Genomic DNA, 18,420 nt, shown 5'->3' with positions numbered 1-18,420 from the left:
CAACCTGTCATTCTCTCCCTCCCTCCCTTTCCTCGATCGCTCTTTATCTTCCTTCCTGTCTTTCTCTCACTCATACACTCTCTCTCTTGTGATAGAGGGCTGTAAAATCAAATATGAGAGAGACAGAGAGAGAGAGAGAGATGGAGCGATATTGAAACGTAGCGAGTGAGATCACATATTCCCTGGGATTTCAGACGGCCATGTAACCTGAATGAGAGCTGTCACATTCAGTGGACCAGAGCAGTATTGACCGTGTATCGAGTGTTGCAGTAGGACTGACCGCTTATTGACCGTGTCATAGCAGTCCTGACGACATATCGACCGTGTAACTGTACGGTCCATAAAGTATCGGCAACACTCACTCCTTCAGCCACTGTGTCTGGACCGCAATCTGCCAGGGAGGCTCACTGAGTCATGACCACCTGAGGACCACCTGCAGACCCTGTGAGCATGCCTAGGAGACAGGCGGGGAGAGATGCTTTCCTCCCCTGTCCCAAGACACGCTGGTCTGTCTTCGTCAGTGTTCAGTGAAGCACATGGTAAAGAATGAGGGAGAATAAGAAGAAAGGGGGTTGTGGGTGTATGGGGTTGTGGGTGTGATTAGCAACTCTTGTATCCTCTCTCTCCACAGAGTGTTCTATCCCTTAATTTGTGGCACGGCATGGAGACCATCTGGACTGTGTGTTTGTGGTCTTTCCCATTGGTATGTAATCACTGCTCTTTCTTCTCTCCCAGACTGTACCACCTGATGGCCTGGGGGGTGCCCCTGGTGATGGCCTCCCTGCCCCTGTTCAGTGGATACTACGGCCCAGCAGGAGCCTGGTGGTGACTTTCACACTCAGTTTTGTCTATTTGTTGTCATGCTAACAATGCATTTTGAATGTAGATGTCTGTTTTGTTCTACATCCTCCTCTGTATTCATCTGTAGTTTATAGTCATCTCTTCCTTTTTGACCTGAGGTTTCAGCATGAAACCGGATGGGTTTAAGCAAAGATGTCCCAACTAGCCTTTGATTTCACTTATCATTTATTGTTCGATTGATTGTCTTGAAGGAACAGAGGTAAGAAGGAACGGGGACAGAACCAGAGTCTCCGAGCTCCTTTCTCTTTCTAGTCTGAGATTATTAATAGCAACAGCTATGCTCCTTTCCCCACCAAATTCACAGGATTCTCTGTCTTTTTCTCTCGTCCTCTCTCCCTCCCTTTGTAATCACCCTCACTCTCTCCCTGCCCCTCCCTCTCGCTCTCCCCCCTCTCTCGCTCTCCCCCCTCTCTCGCTCTCTCTCTAGCTGGATCACAGGCAACCACGTAGCTTGGAGATTTGGGATGTAAGTGAAAACCTCTCAGCCATCAAAGCCAGTGCATATAAGGAAGACTGGAGGGAGAAAGGGAGGGAGGGAGAGAGGAGGGGGGTGGTCCCTACAGAGAGAGGGGAAGGGGTTTGTATGTTCGGAGGCCAGAGGTTTTTCCTGTGTGTGTGTGTGTGTGTGTTCCTTCCTGTACATGTCTGTGTTTCTTCAGAATGTTATGAAGGATTACGTCTCCCCAAGCCTGGATATGACCTGCCAATCACTTAGCGTAGCCAGACATTCACTTATCAAGCCAGGCAATCATGCTAGCGCTCGCAGCATCAGTGAGGAATCAATCTCTCTAACCGCACGCACGCACACATACACCACACACACACGAAACACTCTTCTCTATCAATGCAGACAGCAGTGCTAGCACTCCGTCTCTCTGTCTTTTATCAGCCCCCTCCTCCCCCTCCTAGTTTCCATAGCGCCGTGGGTCGCCTGGGGGACGGGCTGCTTAGAGGATCTGGGAATCTTCATTAAGTCTAATTACATCAAACGAGACGAGAGATTAGAGGCCCGGATGAAGCACGTCAGACAAACACACACACACTATATACTGTACACACACACACACACACACCATACATACGCACGTCTGATGCTCAGAGCGAGAGAGTGTGGGTGGAGGAGAGAGAGAGGGATTAAGGGGTCAGGTAAAAAGGAGAGAACAGAAGGGAGGTTGAGAGGAAAGAGAGAGAGGTTTCATCTCCTGTTCCAAAACTCAGTAGTTAGTCTTCATCAGTGTTCAGTCAAGCGAATATAAAAGATTAAAGAAAGACGGAGAGAGAGAACGAGAGAGGTCCTCATTCTCCCCCTCTCTCTACCCCTGAGAATAGAGGCAGACAGAAAGGAATATCATAACTGTGGGGGGGGGGGTGTATTTGATTGAACTCAAACATCAGCGCTTAAGAATTGCTTCATGTGCCTTTTACTCCAGTGTTTCAGACTGACAAACAATCCTCTGGACCCCTCTCCTGAGTTTGTGAAAGGGTGTCAGCCCTTTGTGTGTGAGAGAGATACTCTACCTGTTTTATCCTTTCCCCTGCCCTCCCTCCCTCTCTGCTCTCTGGCCCATCCCTCCCTTCATGATGTCTTCCTCCTCTGGCCTGAGATGGTATCTTCCAGGTCAGACATGAAACTAGCATGTTTGTAGCTGAAGTGTTGCCGGTGTGTCTTTCACAAATGTCTAATTAATGGCACTTTCATCAGTTGTCCTCTCACTTCAGAGCAGGGCTGGAGAGCTTCTCGAGCTGCAGGATGGTGTGTGGGTGCACATGTTTCTGAGTGCGCAAGCGCTGGCTTCAACTAGTGTTCTTTGTAGTTTCTCCTTCCTTTCTTTTTGTATCTTGCTTTTTTTTCTGTCCATGTTGCTTGCCTTTCTGTGTTCTCTGTCCTTACCTCTCCTGGTTAGTCTCCTCCCCCTTTCTCCCCCCTCTCCCTCCCCTTTTCTCTCCCCTCTCCCTCCCCTTTTCTCTTTCCATCCATCCATCCCACCCTCCATCCATCCTTCCTCTCTCCATCTTTCCATCTCTCTCCGGGTGGGTGATGTTCAGCTGTAGAGCTCCAGCAGACTCTAATGGCAGATCATTATCATGCTAATTAGAGCACTTTGTAGCTGCCGCTCATTACTCCTCCTCCCTCATCTCCCCCCTCTCCCCCACCTCTAGTCTTCTCCCCCCTCCCTCGTTAAAAGGCCACTCTCCCTCCTCCCCCATCGTTAACGGGAGGCTCTGTGTAATTGGACGCCATTTATTCCGGAGAGCGGGTTATTAAATCACACAAGGGTGAGGTGAGCACGTTTTCACTCCATCCTGTCGCTCTGTCTTTCTCTCTGGATGAAACGCATCACCTCTTATCTTGTGCACGCACACACACACAGACGCGCGCGCGCAAGCGCAAACACACATACACTCACGCACGCACGCGCGAACACACACATACATGCGCACACACACACACACACACACACGCAAACACACATACACGCACGCACGCGCACACACATGCACGCACGCACGCGCAAACGCAAACATACACTCACACATGCATTCACGCACACAAGCACACATACACACACATACACACACGCGCATACGCGCGCACACACACGCGCACACACACTTACACTCACACACATGCGCACACACACATGCACACACACGCGCACACACACACACTCACACACATGCACGCACTCACACACACACACGCACACATGCACTCATACGCATGCACGCACCCACACACACACATGCACTCACCCATACGCACGCACGCACACACACACACACTCACACATACACATGCACGCACGCACACATGCGCACACACACACGCGCACACTCACACACGCGCACACACACATACACTCACACACGCGCACATTCACACACGCGCACATACACTCACGCACAAACGCGCACGCACACACACATACTCACACGCACACACACTCACACACACATACACTCACACACTCACACATACACTCATACGCATGCACACACACACACACACGCGCACACACAGTCACGCGCACACACACACACGCACACGTGCATGCACGCACACACAAACACACACACACACACTCATACACACACACACATACACACATACATTCCCACACATACACATGCATGCACGCACGGACACACACACACACATACACACACACGCACATACTCACACACACACACTCATGCACGCACACACACATACATACACATGCACGCACACACATACATACATACATACATACATACATACACACACACACACATACACATGCACACACACACTCACACACACATACACACACACACCCTCAGACACCATGTCCAGACAGCGCCACACTCCCACTTCCCCAGTATCTAGGCAGTACTTACTGAGGATAGTTATGCACTTAGTCTAAACTGCTCTGGATAAGAGCATCTAGTAAGTGATTGTAATGTGAATATAGTTGTAGCTAAATGAGCAGAAGTGTAATGTTAATGTTACATAAGCCACTGAGAATGTCAGTTTTTATTTAGGGCAGATATCAAAGGACAATGAAAGAGCCCTGAGACGTTCCAGATCCTATGACACAGAGTATTTCCTGGTCAGGTCACGTGGTCAGGATGGACTCCGGGCGTAGCATGTGTCTGGCCTGGGGAATGAGGAGTTGAAAAACAGTGTGGACTCTCTCGCTCTGATCAAACTGAAAGACTGTTGAAAGATTGCTAAATGTTGCATTGCTGAACACACATCCTGCTGTCTGTCTATCTACATGTACAGCAGCAGGGACAGCCTTAGAATGGGCTGTCTATCTACATGTACAGCAGCAGGGACAGCCTTAGAATGGTCTGTCTATCTACATGTACAGCAGCAGTGACAGCCTTAGAATGGTCTGTCTATCTACATGTACAGCCTTAGAATGGTCTGTCTATCTACATGTACAGCAGCAGGGACAGCCTTAGAATGGTCTGTCTATCTACATGTACAGCAGCAGTGACAGCCTTAGAATGGTCTGTCTATCTACATGTACAGCCTTAGAATGGTCTGTCTATCTACATGTACAGCCTTAGAATGGTCTGTCTATCTACATGTACAGCAGCAGGGACAGCCTTAGAATGGTCTGTCTATCTACATGTACAGCAGCAGGGACAGCCTTAGAATGGTCTGTCTATCTACATGTACAGCAGCAGGGACAGCCTTAGAATGGTCTGTCTATCTACATGTACAGCAGCAGTGACAGCCTTAGAATGGTCTGTCTATCTACATGTACAGCCTTAGAATGGTCTGTCTATCTACATGTACAGCAGCAGGGACAGCCTTAGAATGGTCTGTCTATCTACATGTACAGCAGCAGGGACAGCCTTAGAATGGTCTGTCTATCTACATGTACAGCAGCAGGGACAGCCTTAGAATGGTCTGTCTATCTACATGTACAGCAGCAGTGACAGCCTTAGAATGGTCTGTCTATCTACATGTACAGCCTTAGAATGGTCTGTCTATCTACATGTACAGCAGCAGGGACAGCCTTAGAATGGTCTGTCTATCTACATGTACAGCCTTAGAATGGTCTGTCTATCTACATGTACAGCAGCAGGGACAGCCTTAGAATGGTCTGTCTATCTACATGTACAGCAGCAGGGACAGCCTTAGAATGGTCTGTCTATCTACATGTACAGCAGCAGGGACAGCCTTAGAATGGTCTGTCTATCTACATGTACAGCCTTAGAATGGTCTGTCTATCTACATGTACAGCAGCAGGGACAGCCTTAGAATGGTCTGTCTATCTACATGTACAGCAGCAGGGACAGCCTTAGAATGGTCTGTCTATCTACATGTACAGCAGCAGGGACAGCCTTAGAATGGTCTGTCTATCTACATGTACAGCAGCAGTGACAGCCTTAGAATGGTCTGTCTATCTACATGTACAGCCTTAGAATGGTCTGTCTATCTACATGTACAGCCTTAGAATGGTCTGTCTATCTACATGTACAGCCTTAGAATGGTCTGTCTATCTACATGTACAGCCTTAGAATGGTCTGTCTATCTACATGTACAGCCTTAGAATGGTCTGTCTATCTACATGTACAGCCTTAGAATGGTCTGTCTATCTACATGTACAGCAGCAGGGACAGCCTTAGAATGGTCTGTCTATCTACATGTACAGCAGCAGGGACAGCCTTAGAATGGTCTGTCTATCTACATGTACAGCAGCAGGGACAGCCTTAGAATGGTCTGTCTATCTACATGTACAGCAGCAGGGACAGCCTTAGAATGGTCTGTCTATCTACATGTACAGCAGCAGTGACAGCCTTAGAATGGTCTGTCTATCTACATGTACAGCCTTAGAATGGTCTGTCTATCTACATGTACAGCAGCAGGGACAGCCTTAGAATGGTCTGTCTATCTACATGTACAGCAGCAGGGACAGCCTTAGAATGGTCTGTCTATCTACATGTACAGCAGCAGGGACAGCCTTAGAATGGTCTGTCTATCTACATGTACAGCAGCAGTGACAGCCTTAGAATGGTCTGTCTATCTACATGTACAGCCTTAGAATGGTCTGTCTATCTACATGTACAGCAGCAGGGACAGCCTTAGAATGGTCTGTCTATCTACATGTACAGCCTTAGAATGGTCTGTCTATCTACATGTACAGCAGCAGGGACAGCCTTAGAATGGTCTGTCTATCTACATGTACAGCAGCAGGGACAGCCTTAGAATGGTCTGTCTATCTACATGTACAGCAGCAGGGACAGCCTTAGAATGGTCTGTCTATCTACATGTACAGCAGCAGGGACAGCCTTAGAATGGTCTGTCTATCTACATGTACAGCAGCAGGGACAGCCTTAGAATGGTCTGTCTATCTACATGTACAGCAGCAGTGACAGCCTTAGAATGGTCTGTCTATCTACATGTACAGCCTTAGAATGGTCTGTCTATCTACATGTACAGCAGCAGGGACAGCCTTAGAATGGTCTGTCTATCTACATGTACAGCAGCAGGGACAGCCTTAGAATGGTCTGTCTATCTACATGTACAGCAGCAGGGACAGCCTTAGAATGGTCTGTCTATCTACATGTACAGCAGCAGGGACAGCCTTAGAATGGTCTGTCTATCTACATGTACAGCAGCAGGGACAGCCTTAGAATGGTCTGTCTATCTACATGTACAGCCTTAGAATGGTCTGTCTATCTACATGTACAGCAGCAGGGACAGCCTTAGAATGGTCTGTCTATCTACATGTACAGCAGCAGGGACAGCCTTAGAATGGTCTGTCTATCTACATGTACAGCAGCAGGGACAGCCTTAGAATGGTATGTCTATTATGATGTGTTCCATTCTGATTTTTATTTTTCCTTTATTTTACTAGGCAAGTCAGTTAAGAACAAATTCTTATTTTCAATGACGGCCTAGGAACAGTGGGTTAACTGCCTGTTCAGGGGCAGAACGACAGATTTGTACCTTGTCAGCTCGGGGATTCGAACTTGCAACCTTTCGGTTACTAGTCCAACGCTCTAACCACTAGGCTACCCTGCCTCCCCTGATGAGCAGAAGTGCTTTGATGAGTTAAGGTACTGTTGAGGCCCTGAGAGTAGGGTAGTGGTTGGAGTCCTGGCATTCTGAGGCCTGTTGTCTGGTCATTTTCTGAGCGGGTGACACTCCTCTGAACCTGTGAACCTGTTCTTTCTCTCTCTCGTTCTCTGTCACACATCTTAACAGAAATACCATGCATTTCTGAAGTTGTGTCCCTTTTGTCATCCTTTCTTGACCTCCTCCATCGCTCAAGAATGCTGTACATTACCTGCTATTCTCTCACTTTCTCCGCCTCTCTCTTTCTCTTCTGTTTTGCTAACTTCCTCTCACAGTGCCCTGAACAGAAACCATAGTACTTTTGCGCTATGGTTTTACTTCTCTACACAAGTGCTGAATCAGAGGTGGCAGAGGGATATCTAACCTAAACTAATACCTATACAAAATAAATGGAGTTAAATGTTTAGATGATTGTCTTTTACTGCCTTTGCAGAGTTCACTGCAGAGTTCGCTTCACTCCTGGTGTTTTATGATTATACCAGGGCCAGGAGTTTATCTTGACTATATGATTTGACCAGGGAAAACTCCTGGCCCTAGGCTCCCAGGCCTGAGAGGTCATTACCATTCCACCTGTCAGTCTTCCTCTTTAGTTAGTGTATGCCCTTGAAGTAACTCTTGTGTTCAAGTCAATGGGAGAATCACATTTAAATGTGTGTTGATTTCATGTAAAGACATGGCCCTCTTGTGTGTAATGCATTTTCCTCTGTCCCCTCACCCTGCAGATGGTACGTCCCACTCTTCACCCTCATCTTCCTCATGATCTGCTGCTACGCCAGAATAATCTACGTAGCCAATGAGAGGGTGAGCCCACCTTCCCATATGTCATGTTCACACGGTCATAATGTAGTGTGGCCAATGGTTGTGCACTCAGTTTATCTTGAAGTGGATGTCTCTGTGAAATTCACCTCAGTGTGCAGTGTTTCCCGCTAACTCTGCCACTGCTGCTTAAAACAATCCCAGGGGAAAAATTGGTGTGTGTGTGTGTGTGTGTGTGTGCGCGAGAGAGAGAAAGTGTGTGTGTGTGTGTTTGCCTGTCAGAGAGCTCACAGAGAACCAGTGACTACAAGCCACCAGTGGGGGTGAAACTCAGTTTATCCCTCCCTCCCCCTCCCTCCCCCTATCGCTCCCTCCCTCTATCCCTGTTGGGAGTGTTTTTGTGTTGATGGGCAGCCTGGAGGCAACATACCAGCATGCTCCACATAGCTGCCATCCCCCTGATTCTGGCCTGAGTGACGACACAACACACGGACACAGCCTGGGGCAGCAGTAGTGTGCTGTCTGACCTGAGTGACGACACAACACACGGACACAGCCTGGGGCAGCAGTAGTGTGCTGTCTGACCTGAGTGACGACACAACACACGGACACAGCCTGGGGCAGCAGTAGTGTGCTGTCTGACCTGAGTGACGACACAACACACGGACACAGCCTGGGGCAGCAGTAGTGTGCTGTTTGACCTGAGTGACGACACAACACACGGACACAGCCTGGGGCAGCAGTAGTGTGCTGTTTGACCTGAGTGACGACACAACACAGGGACACAGCCTGGGGCAGCAGTAGTGTGCTGTCTGACCTGAGTGACGACACAACACACGGACACAGCCTGGGGCAGCAGTAGTGTGCTGTTTGACCTGAGTGATGACACAACACACGGACACAGCCTGGGGCAGCAGTAGTGTGCTGTCTGACCTGAGTGACGACACAACACACGGACACAGCCTGGGGCAGCAGTAGTGTGCTGTCTGACCTGAGTGACGACACAACACACGGACACAGCCTGGGGCAGCAGTAGTGTGCTGTCTGACCTGAGTGACGACACAACACACGGACACAGCCTGGGGCAGCAGTAGTGTGCTGTCTGACCTGAGTGACGACACAACACACGGACACAGCCTGGGGCAGCAGTAGTGTGCTGTCTGACCTGAGTGACGACACAACACACGGACACAGCCTGGGGCAGCAGTAGTGTGCTGTCTGACCTGAGTGACGACACAACACACGGACACAGCCTGGGGCAGCAGTAGTGTGCTGTTTGACCTGAGTGACGACACAACACACGGACACAGCCTGGGGCAGCAGTAGTGTGCTGTCTGACCTGAGTGACGACACAACACACGGACACAGCCTGGGGCAGCAGTAGTGTGCTGTCTGACCTGAGTGACGACACAACACACGGACACAGCCTGGGGCAGCAGTAGTGTGCTGTTTGACCTGAGTGACGACACAACACACGGACACAGCCTGGGGCAGCAGTAGTGTGCTGTCTGACCTGAGTGACGACACAACACACGGACACAGCCTGGGGCAGCAGTAGTGTGCTGTCTGACCTGAGTGACGACACAACACACGGACACAGCCTGGGGCAGCAGTAGTGTGCTGTCTGACCTGAGGTGGCAGGGTCAACCATAACATGTGCTAGCTACACGTACATGTGTTTTTAAACAAGCAACTTAGAAACTACACACATCTACACACAAGGCAAAGGGTGGCTACTTTGAAAAATCTAAAATATATTTTGATTTGTTTAACACTTTTGGTTACTACATGACTCCATATGTGTTTTTTCATAGTTTTGATGACTTCACTATTATTCTACTATGTAGAAACTAGTACAAATAAAGGAAAACCCTTGAATGAGTAGGTGTGTCCAAACTTTTGACTGGTACTGTACATAAATTTGACTTCCCTGGTCAGTGTGTGTGTGTGTGGGTCAAAGCTCCTTTTGTGTGTGTGTGTGTGTGTTAGTGTTGGAGGCAGGAAGACTGAATGACTGACTGACTTCTCTTCCCTTTATCACAGATATGATAAAGGGAATAAATGAATTGGTGTGCACCCTGCATCTCATCACATTCTACTTTCTCTCTCACTGTCTCTATTTCTCTCTCGCTGTCTCTCTATTTCTCTCTCGCTGTCTCTCTATTTCTCTCTCGCTGTCTCTCTATTTCTCTCTCGCACTGTCTCTCTATTTCTCTCTCGCACTGTCTCTCTATTTCTCTCTCGCACTGTCTCTCTATTTCTCTCTCGCACTGTCTCTCTATTTCTCTCTCGCACTGTCTCTCTATTTCTCTCTCGCACTGTCTCTCTATTTCTCTCTCGCACTGTCTCTCTATTTCTCTCTCACACTTTCTCTCTATTTCAATTCAAGGGCTTTATTGGCATGGGAAACGTGTTAACATTGCCAAAGCAAGTGAGGTAGATAATATAGCAAGTGGGGTAGATAATATATAAAGTGAAATAAACAATAAAAATTAACAGTAAACATTACACAGAAGTTTCAAAACAATAAAGACATTACAAATGTCATATTATATATATATATACAGTGTTTTAACAATGTACGGCGGCCTTTCTCAATAGCAAGGCTATGCTCACTGATTCTGTACATAGTCAAAGCTTTCCTTAATTTTGGGTCAGTCACAGTGTTCAGGTATTCTGCCGCTGTGTACTCTCTGTGTAGGGCCAAATAGCATTCTAGTTTGCTCTGTTTTTTTGTTAATTCTTTCCAATGTGTCAAGTAATTATCTTTTTGTTTCTCTCTCTCTCACTGTCTCTTTCTCTCACTGCCTCAATCTCTATTTCTCCCTCTCGTCTCTCGTCTCTCGTCTCTCGTCTCTCTCTCTCTCTCTCTCTCTCTCTCTCTCTCTCTCTCTCTCTCTCTCTCTCTCTCTCTCTCTCTCTCTCTGTCTCTCTCTCTCTCTCTCTCTGTCTCTCTCTCTCTCTCTGTGTCTGTCTCTCTCTTCTCTCTCTCTCACTGTCTCTCTTCTCTCTCTCTCTCACTGTCTGTCTCTCTCTCTCTCTCACTGTCTGTCTGTCTCTCTCTGTCTCTCTCTCTTCTCTCTCTGTCTGTCGGTCTTTGTCTCTGTCTCTCTCTCGATCATATTTATGAAGAGCTCAAGTCTTATCTCCTCACAGCTGCAGACGGTCTCACTTGAAATGATTTCTAAAACTTTGAGGCTAAGGAATAGAGAGAGAGAGTAAGAAAGCGAGGGAGGAAGAGAGATAAAAAGAGAGCGAGGGAGGAAGAGAGATAAAAAGAGAGCGAGGGAGGAAGAGATAAAAAGAGAGCGAGGGAGGAAGAGAGAAAAAGAGAGCGAGGGAGGAAGAGAGATAAAAAGAGAGCGAGGGAGGAAGAAACATAAAAAGAGAGTGAGGGAGGAAGAGAGATAAAAAGAGAGCGATGGAGAAATTAGGAAAATCAACTAGGAGGAGCTCAAACTATTAATAATTCAGATGTCTATGAAATCAGGATAGAACATATCCAGAATCATTTGATCAGAAACCAGTTTTCCATCCCACCTTATCATGCAAGTAAAGGATAAAAATGTCACGACAGGCTTGATGGGAAAAGCTACTTTGTCTGTAAACTTTCCAAATGTCCACAAAACAAGATACGTTAGACAAGGTGGGATTTGTTTGTCTGTAAAATGAATTATGTGAGAAATGGTGGTGGAAACACTTATACGCCTACCGATCCACCCCGACCAACCACCTTACTTTAGTTTTTGCCTTAACTAACCTGTCTTATGTGACCATACCAAACGTAATATATCATACTCATTTTAATATCCTGGATTAACATTGACTATGTTACGTCTAGTCTATGAGACCAAGCTGGTTTATTAGGCTACAGATGAAATGAGTTATGATGAACTTCACAGGGTGGTGAAAATGTAAACGCAACATGCAACAATTTCAAAGATTTTACTGAGTTACAGTTCATACAAGTAAATCAGTCAAATGAACTAAATTCATTAGGCTCTAATCTATGGATTTCACATGACTGGGAATACAGATATATTGGTCACGGTTGCCTTGAAGAAAAAAGTAGGGATCAGAAAACCAGTCAGTATCTGGTGTGACCACAATTTACCTCATGCAGCGCGACATTTCCTTCGCATAGAGTTGATCAAGCTGTTGATTGTGGCCTGTGGAATGTTGTCCCACTCCTCTTCTTCTTCTGTGCGAAGTTGCTGGATATTGGTGGGAACTGGAACATGCTGTCGTACATGTCAATCCAGAGCATCTCAAACCTGCTCAATGGGTGACATGTCTGAGTGACTATACAGGCCATGGAAGAACTGGGACATTTTCAGCTTCCAGGAATTGTGTACAGATCCTTGCAACATGGGGCCGTGCATTATCATGCTGAAACATGAAGTGATGATGGTGGATGAATGGCACGACAATGGGCCTCAGGATCTCGTCACGGTATCTCTGTGCATTGATTGCCATTGATAAAATGCAATTGTGTTCATTGTCCGTAGCTTATGCGTTCCCATACCATAACCCCACCACAACCATGGAGCACTGTTCACAATGTTGATCAGCAAACCGCTCACCCACACGACGCCACACACGCTGTCTGCCATCTGCCCGGTACAGTTAACCTGGATTCAGCGTGCCAGTGGCCATCGAAGGTGAGCATTTTCCCACTGAAGTCGGTTACGATGCCAAACTGCAGTCAGGTCAAGAGCCTGGTGAGGACGACGAGCATGCAGATAATCTTCCCTGAGACGGTTTCTGACAGTTTATGCAGAAATTATTTGGTTGTGCAAACCCACAGTTTCATCAGTTGTCCGGGTGGCTGGTCTCAGACGTTCCCAAATGTGGAGGTCCTGGGCTGGCGTTGTTACACACAGTCTGCGGTTCTGAGGCCGGTTGGGCGTACTGCCAAATTCTCTAAAATGATGTTGGAGGTGGCTTATGGAAGAGAAATTAACATTCAATTCTCTGGCAACTGCTCTGGTGGACATGCCTGCAGTCAGCATATCAATTGCACTGTCCCTCAAAACTTGAGACATCTGTGGCACTGTGTTGTGTGACAAAACTACACATTTTTGAGTGGCCTTTTATTGTCCCCAGCACAAGGTGCACCTCTGTAATCATCATGCTGTTTAATGAGCTGCTTGATATACCACATCTTTCATGTGGATGGATTATCTTGGCAAAAGAGAAATACTCACTAACAGGGATGTGAACAAATTTGTGCACAAGATTTGAGAGAAATAAGCTTTTTGTGCGTATGAACAATTTCTGGGATCTTTTATTTCAGCTCGTAAAACCTGAAACCAACACTTTACTTTTTGTTCAATTTAAAATAATCTTGGTCTTTTGTCCATAATAATCTCATCATGTAGGCTATATCTGCGAGCTCTTAGCTAGAGCGTACGTGTCAATACCAGAATGGGCACATTCGCTAAATGCAACATTTTTTGTGTCAAAACCTACAGTTGAAAAAGCAATGAAAATCCATTTAACTTGTATTTTTTGTTCGGAATTTAATCACAAAAGTCAGTTTTATATGCGTCATCAGACACAGGCCTTTATCCGCAACAAGTCCATTTGATGGAAACACGTCTCTGGTGGGAAAATGTGACTTTTTGAATATTCACATGAAAATCTGTCGTCAATTGGATGGAAACCTAGCTCTTTTAAGGAATTCTTTGTGTGCAGGAGGGGATCCTCTAGCTCTCATGAGGAGGATTCATCAACGAAATTAGAGATTCTCACACATGCTTCTGTGCAAGGGCAGACAACATCATTGTCGTACACACACAAGCAACCTTTGTCTAAGGTGGTTAGATAGGCGGCCATTGTCTCATTCTTTCATGCTATCTGACTCTCTCTCATGTGTAAATAAACACTCATCCTCACTCTAACCTCCTAGCGCACACACACAAACACACACACACAGGTAGAAATTACACAAACACATGACTACACACACACACAAACATCCAATGACGAGAGCTGTAGTGCAGACAGAAACCATGGCAACGCTGAGTTGTTAAATAGTTGAACAGAATGAATGTGTGCCGATCTCTCTCTCGCTCTCTCTCTCGCTCTCTCTCTCTGTCGCTCTCTCAGTGTGTAAGAGTACGTGTGTGTCAGAGTATATGTGTGTGTGTGTGTGTGTGTGTGTGTGTGTGTGTGTGTGCACGCGTCCATGGCTGACAGAGGCTCTTCACAGACTCCTCTGTTTAGATTGCTCTTGATTGTGTAAACCACACACTGTGTGTGTGTGTGTCTTGAGGAGCAGCTGATTCCCGATTGAGCTTTCTATTGTTGCTGGACTTCCCCCGAGATGAAAGAGAGAAATGGAGGGAGAGAAAGAAAGAATGAACAATCTAGTCTCCTCTCTTGAGATGCCTGGGCTGGCCACTCGTGTCTGTCTCTTCTTTTTTTATCCATATCTATCCAACGTTCTCTCTTTTCATTCTCTCTATGCTTCTGTATCTCTTTCTCTCTACCCTCTCTATCCCCCCCTCCCCCATCCCTTTAGTGGTAGACTCAGCTGTGATCAGTAATGCTCTTTGGAGAGGTGGGAGCTGCACATGTTTTGTTTTGGTTGTTAAAGCATTCCCTGTCTATCTCAGCTTTGAGTAGCTGAGTGTGTGTGTGTGTGTGTGTGTGTGTGTGTGTGTGTGTGTGTGTGTGTGTGTGTTCGTTTGTTCGTTCCCTGGATGCGCTTCAGCATTGACTGACAGTGGATTAAATGAGGCTTATTTAACTCTCCTCGAGTCTCAGGTGAAGTACTTGTGTGTGTCTACCAAACGGGACTCAGACAGTGTGTTCTTTGTGCTCCTTCCTCAGATGCAGTCGTGGTTTGGCACCTTCAACCCAGAGAGGGAGAGGAGAAAGGTAAAGACCCATAATTTTCATTACTCAAGTCAGTCATTGATTGGTTTTAAAAATGAGGGGGAGTTCCCTCATCTACTGAAATGTTCCTGGAATCTAAGCCACGAGCGCGCGCACACACACACTCACACACACACACACACGGCCGTTTTGTGGATTCCAGTGTATGTTGGATTAGCTGAGGTCCTGTTGGGTAGATTCTAACTCGCCAGGGAGCAGTTGTACCCCTGACCCTGTGCTTTGAGTGTATGTTATAGTTTTTTTTTATAGCCTGGTTGGCTAACTACCTCTCTCAAAGAGTGCAGTGTATAAAGTAAGAACATCTGCTCTCTCAGCCACTGCCTGTCACCAAGGGTGTACCCCAAGACTCGATCCTAGGCCCCACGCACTTCTCAATTTACATCAACAACATAGCTCAGGCAGTAGGAAGCTCTCTCATCCATTTATATGCGGATGATACAGTCTTATACTCAACTGGCCCCTCCCTGTATTTTGTCTTAAATGCTCTAAAACAAAGCTTTCTTAGTGTCCAACAAGCTTTCTCTACCCTTAACCTTGTTCTGAACACCTCCAACACATAGATCATGTGGTTTGGTAAGAAAAATGCCTCTCTCCCCACCGGTGTGATTACTACCTCTGAGGGTTTAGAGCTTTAGGTAGTCACCTCATACAAGTACTTGGGAGTTTGGCTAGATGGTACACTGTCCTTCTCTCAGCACATATCAAAGCTGCAGGCTAAAGTTATATCTAGACCTGGTTTCCTCTATCGTAGTCGCTCCTCTTTCACCCCAACTGCCAAACTAACCCTGATTCAGATCACCATCCTACCCATGCTAGATTACGGAGACGCAATTTACAGATTGGCAGGTAAGGGTGCTCTCGAGCGGCTAGATGTTCTTTACCATTTGGCCATCAGATTTGCCACCAATGCTCCATATAGGACACATTGTGCACTCTATACTCCTCTGTGAACCTGTCATCTCTGTATACCCGTCGTTTTAACCCACTGGTTGTTGCTTATTTATAAAACCCTCTTAGGCCTCACACCCCCCTATCTGAGATATCTACTGCAGCCCTCATCCTCCATATACAACACCCGTGCTGCCAGTCACATTCTGTTAAAGGTCCACAAAGCACACACATCCCTGGGTCGCTCCTCTTTTCAGTTTGCTGCAGCTAGCGACTGGAACGAGCTGCAACAAACATTCAAACTGGGCAGTTTTATCTCAATCTCTTCATTCAAAGACTCAATCATGGACACTCTTAGTGACAGTTGTGGCTGCTTTGTGTGATGTATTGTTGTCTCTACCTTCTTGCCCTTTGTGCTGTTGTCTGTGCCCAACAATGTTTGTACTCTGTTTTGTGCTCCTACCATGTTGTGCTGCTACCATGTTGTTGTCGTGTTGTGTCGCTACCAGGCTGTGTTGTCATGTGTTGCTGCCATGCTATGTTGTCGTCTTAGGTCTCTCTCTATGTAGTGTTGTCTCTCTTGCCGTGATGTGTGTTTCGTCCTATATTTTTCTTTAATTTGTTTGTATTTTTAATCCCAGGCCCCGTCCCCGCAGGAGGCCTTTTGCCTTTTGGCAGACTGTCATTGTAAATAAGAATTAGTTCTTAACTGACTTACCTAGTTAAATAAAGGTTCAATTAGTAAAAATAAATAATAGGATTATATTAGGGTCATCAAAACACTAATAGGGTTATTTTAAGGCAAGGAATCTTAATTGTAAAGTGTTTATTTAACAAAACAAGTGCATCTGCATTACCAGCCCAGTCCCCAGCGATGCGTTTTCAGGCTAGGATGAAGTAAGCAAACGTTTGAGGCCATGTTTGGTATAGGGTGAAGAAAGGGTAGTGCAGGGTGAAGGTCATGTACAGTGGGAATAGAAAATCACCACCCCCTTTCAAAATGTTTGAGAAACAGACGCCTCACAAGTCCTCAACTGGCAGCTTCATTAAATAGTACCCGTAAAACACCAGTCTCAACAGTGAAGAGGCCTTCCAGGTAGAGTTCTACTGTCCAGTGTCTGTGTTCTTTTGCCCATCTTAATCTTTTATTTTTATTGGCAAGTCTGAGATATGGCTCATTTCATTGCAACTCTGCCTAGAAGAATATCATCCCAGAGTCACCTCTTCACTGTTGACGTTGAGACTACTATTTAATGAAGCTGCCAGTTGAGGACCTTTTTGTTGACTTTCAGCCTGGAATGAAAACATAAATTAAAACACATGTATTTCTTTCATCACATTCCCAGTGGGTCAGAAGTTTACATACACTCAATTAGTATTTGGTAGCATTGCCTTTAAATTGTTTAACTTGGGTCAAAGGTTTCGGGTAGCCTTCCACAAGATTCCCACAATAAGTTGGGCCCATTCCTCCTGACAGAGCTGGTGTAACTGAGTCAGATTTTTAGGCCTCCTTGCTCGAACACGCTTTTTCAGTTCTGCCACAAATCTTCTATAGGATTGAGGTCAGGGCTTTGTGATGGCCACTCCAATACTTTGACTCTGTTGTCCTTAAGACATTTTGCCACAACTTTGGAAGTATGCTTGGGGTCATTGTCCATTTGGAAGACCCAAGGTTTCATCAGACCAGAGGACATTTCTCCAAAAAGTACAATCTTTGTCCCCATGTGCAGTTGCAAACCGTAGTCTGGCTTTTTTATGGCGGTTTTGGAGCAGTGGCTTCTTCCTTGCTGAGCAGCTTTTCAGGTTATGTCGATATAGGACTCGTTTAACTGTGGATATAGATACTTTTTGTACCTGTTTCCTCCAGCATCGTTACAAGGTCCTTGATTTGCACTTTTTGCACCAAAGTACGTTCTTCTCTAGGAAACAGAATGCGTCTCCTTCCTGAGAGGTATGACGGCTGCATGATGCCATGGTGTTTATAGTTGCGTACTATTGTTTTTACAGATGAACGTGGTACATTCAGGCGTTTGGAAATTGCTCCCAAGGATGAACCAAACTTGTGGAGGTCTTGGCTAATTTCTTTAGATGTTCCCATGATGTCAAACAAAGAGGCACTGAGTTTGAAGGTCGGCCTTGAAATGCAGCCACAGGTACACCTCCAATTGACTCAAATTATGTCAATTAGCCTATCAGAAGCTTCTACAGCCATGACATAATTTTCTGGAATTTTCCAAGCTGTTTAAAGGCACAGTCAACTTAGTGTATGTAAACTTCTGACCCACTGGAATTGTGATTATAAGTGAAATAATCGGTCTGTAAACAAGTGTTGGAAAAAATGACTTGTCATGTGCAAAGTACATGTCCTAACCGACTTGGCAAAACTATAGTTTGTTGACAAAAAAATGTGTGGAGTGGTTGAAAATCTAGTT

The 18,420-nt window shown here is 46.2% G+C and overlaps 1 protein-coding gene across 5 annotated transcripts in view; it reads left to right on the top strand.

Moving 5' to 3' along the window:
• si:dkey-100n23.5 overlaps positions 1-18,420 on the top strand; it is a 100,726-nt gene that overhangs the window by 29,818 nt on the left and 52,488 nt on the right. For all 5 annotated transcript variants that reach the window (XM_064976385.1, XM_064976387.1, XM_064976388.1 and 2 more), the window contains 4 exons: positions 736-825; positions 1,289-1,327; positions 8,164-8,242; positions 15,035-15,082. In XM_064976385.1, the coding sequence (XP_064832457.1) occupies positions 736-825; positions 1,289-1,327; positions 8,164-8,242; positions 15,035-15,082 (256 nt within the window). The remainder of the gene's footprint in view (positions 1-735; positions 826-1,288; positions 1,328-8,163; positions 8,243-15,034; positions 15,083-18,420) is intronic.

This window comes from Oncorhynchus masou, chromosome 10 (genome assembly GCF_036934945.1).
Source record: "Oncorhynchus masou masou isolate Uvic2021 chromosome 10, UVic_Omas_1.1, whole genome shotgun sequence".
Taxonomy (NCBI): Eukaryota; Metazoa; Chordata; class Actinopteri; order Salmoniformes; family Salmonidae; genus Oncorhynchus; species Oncorhynchus masou.
The sequence above is the reverse complement of the archived record's forward strand: the minus strand, read 5'-3'. Positions and strand labels throughout refer to the sequence as shown.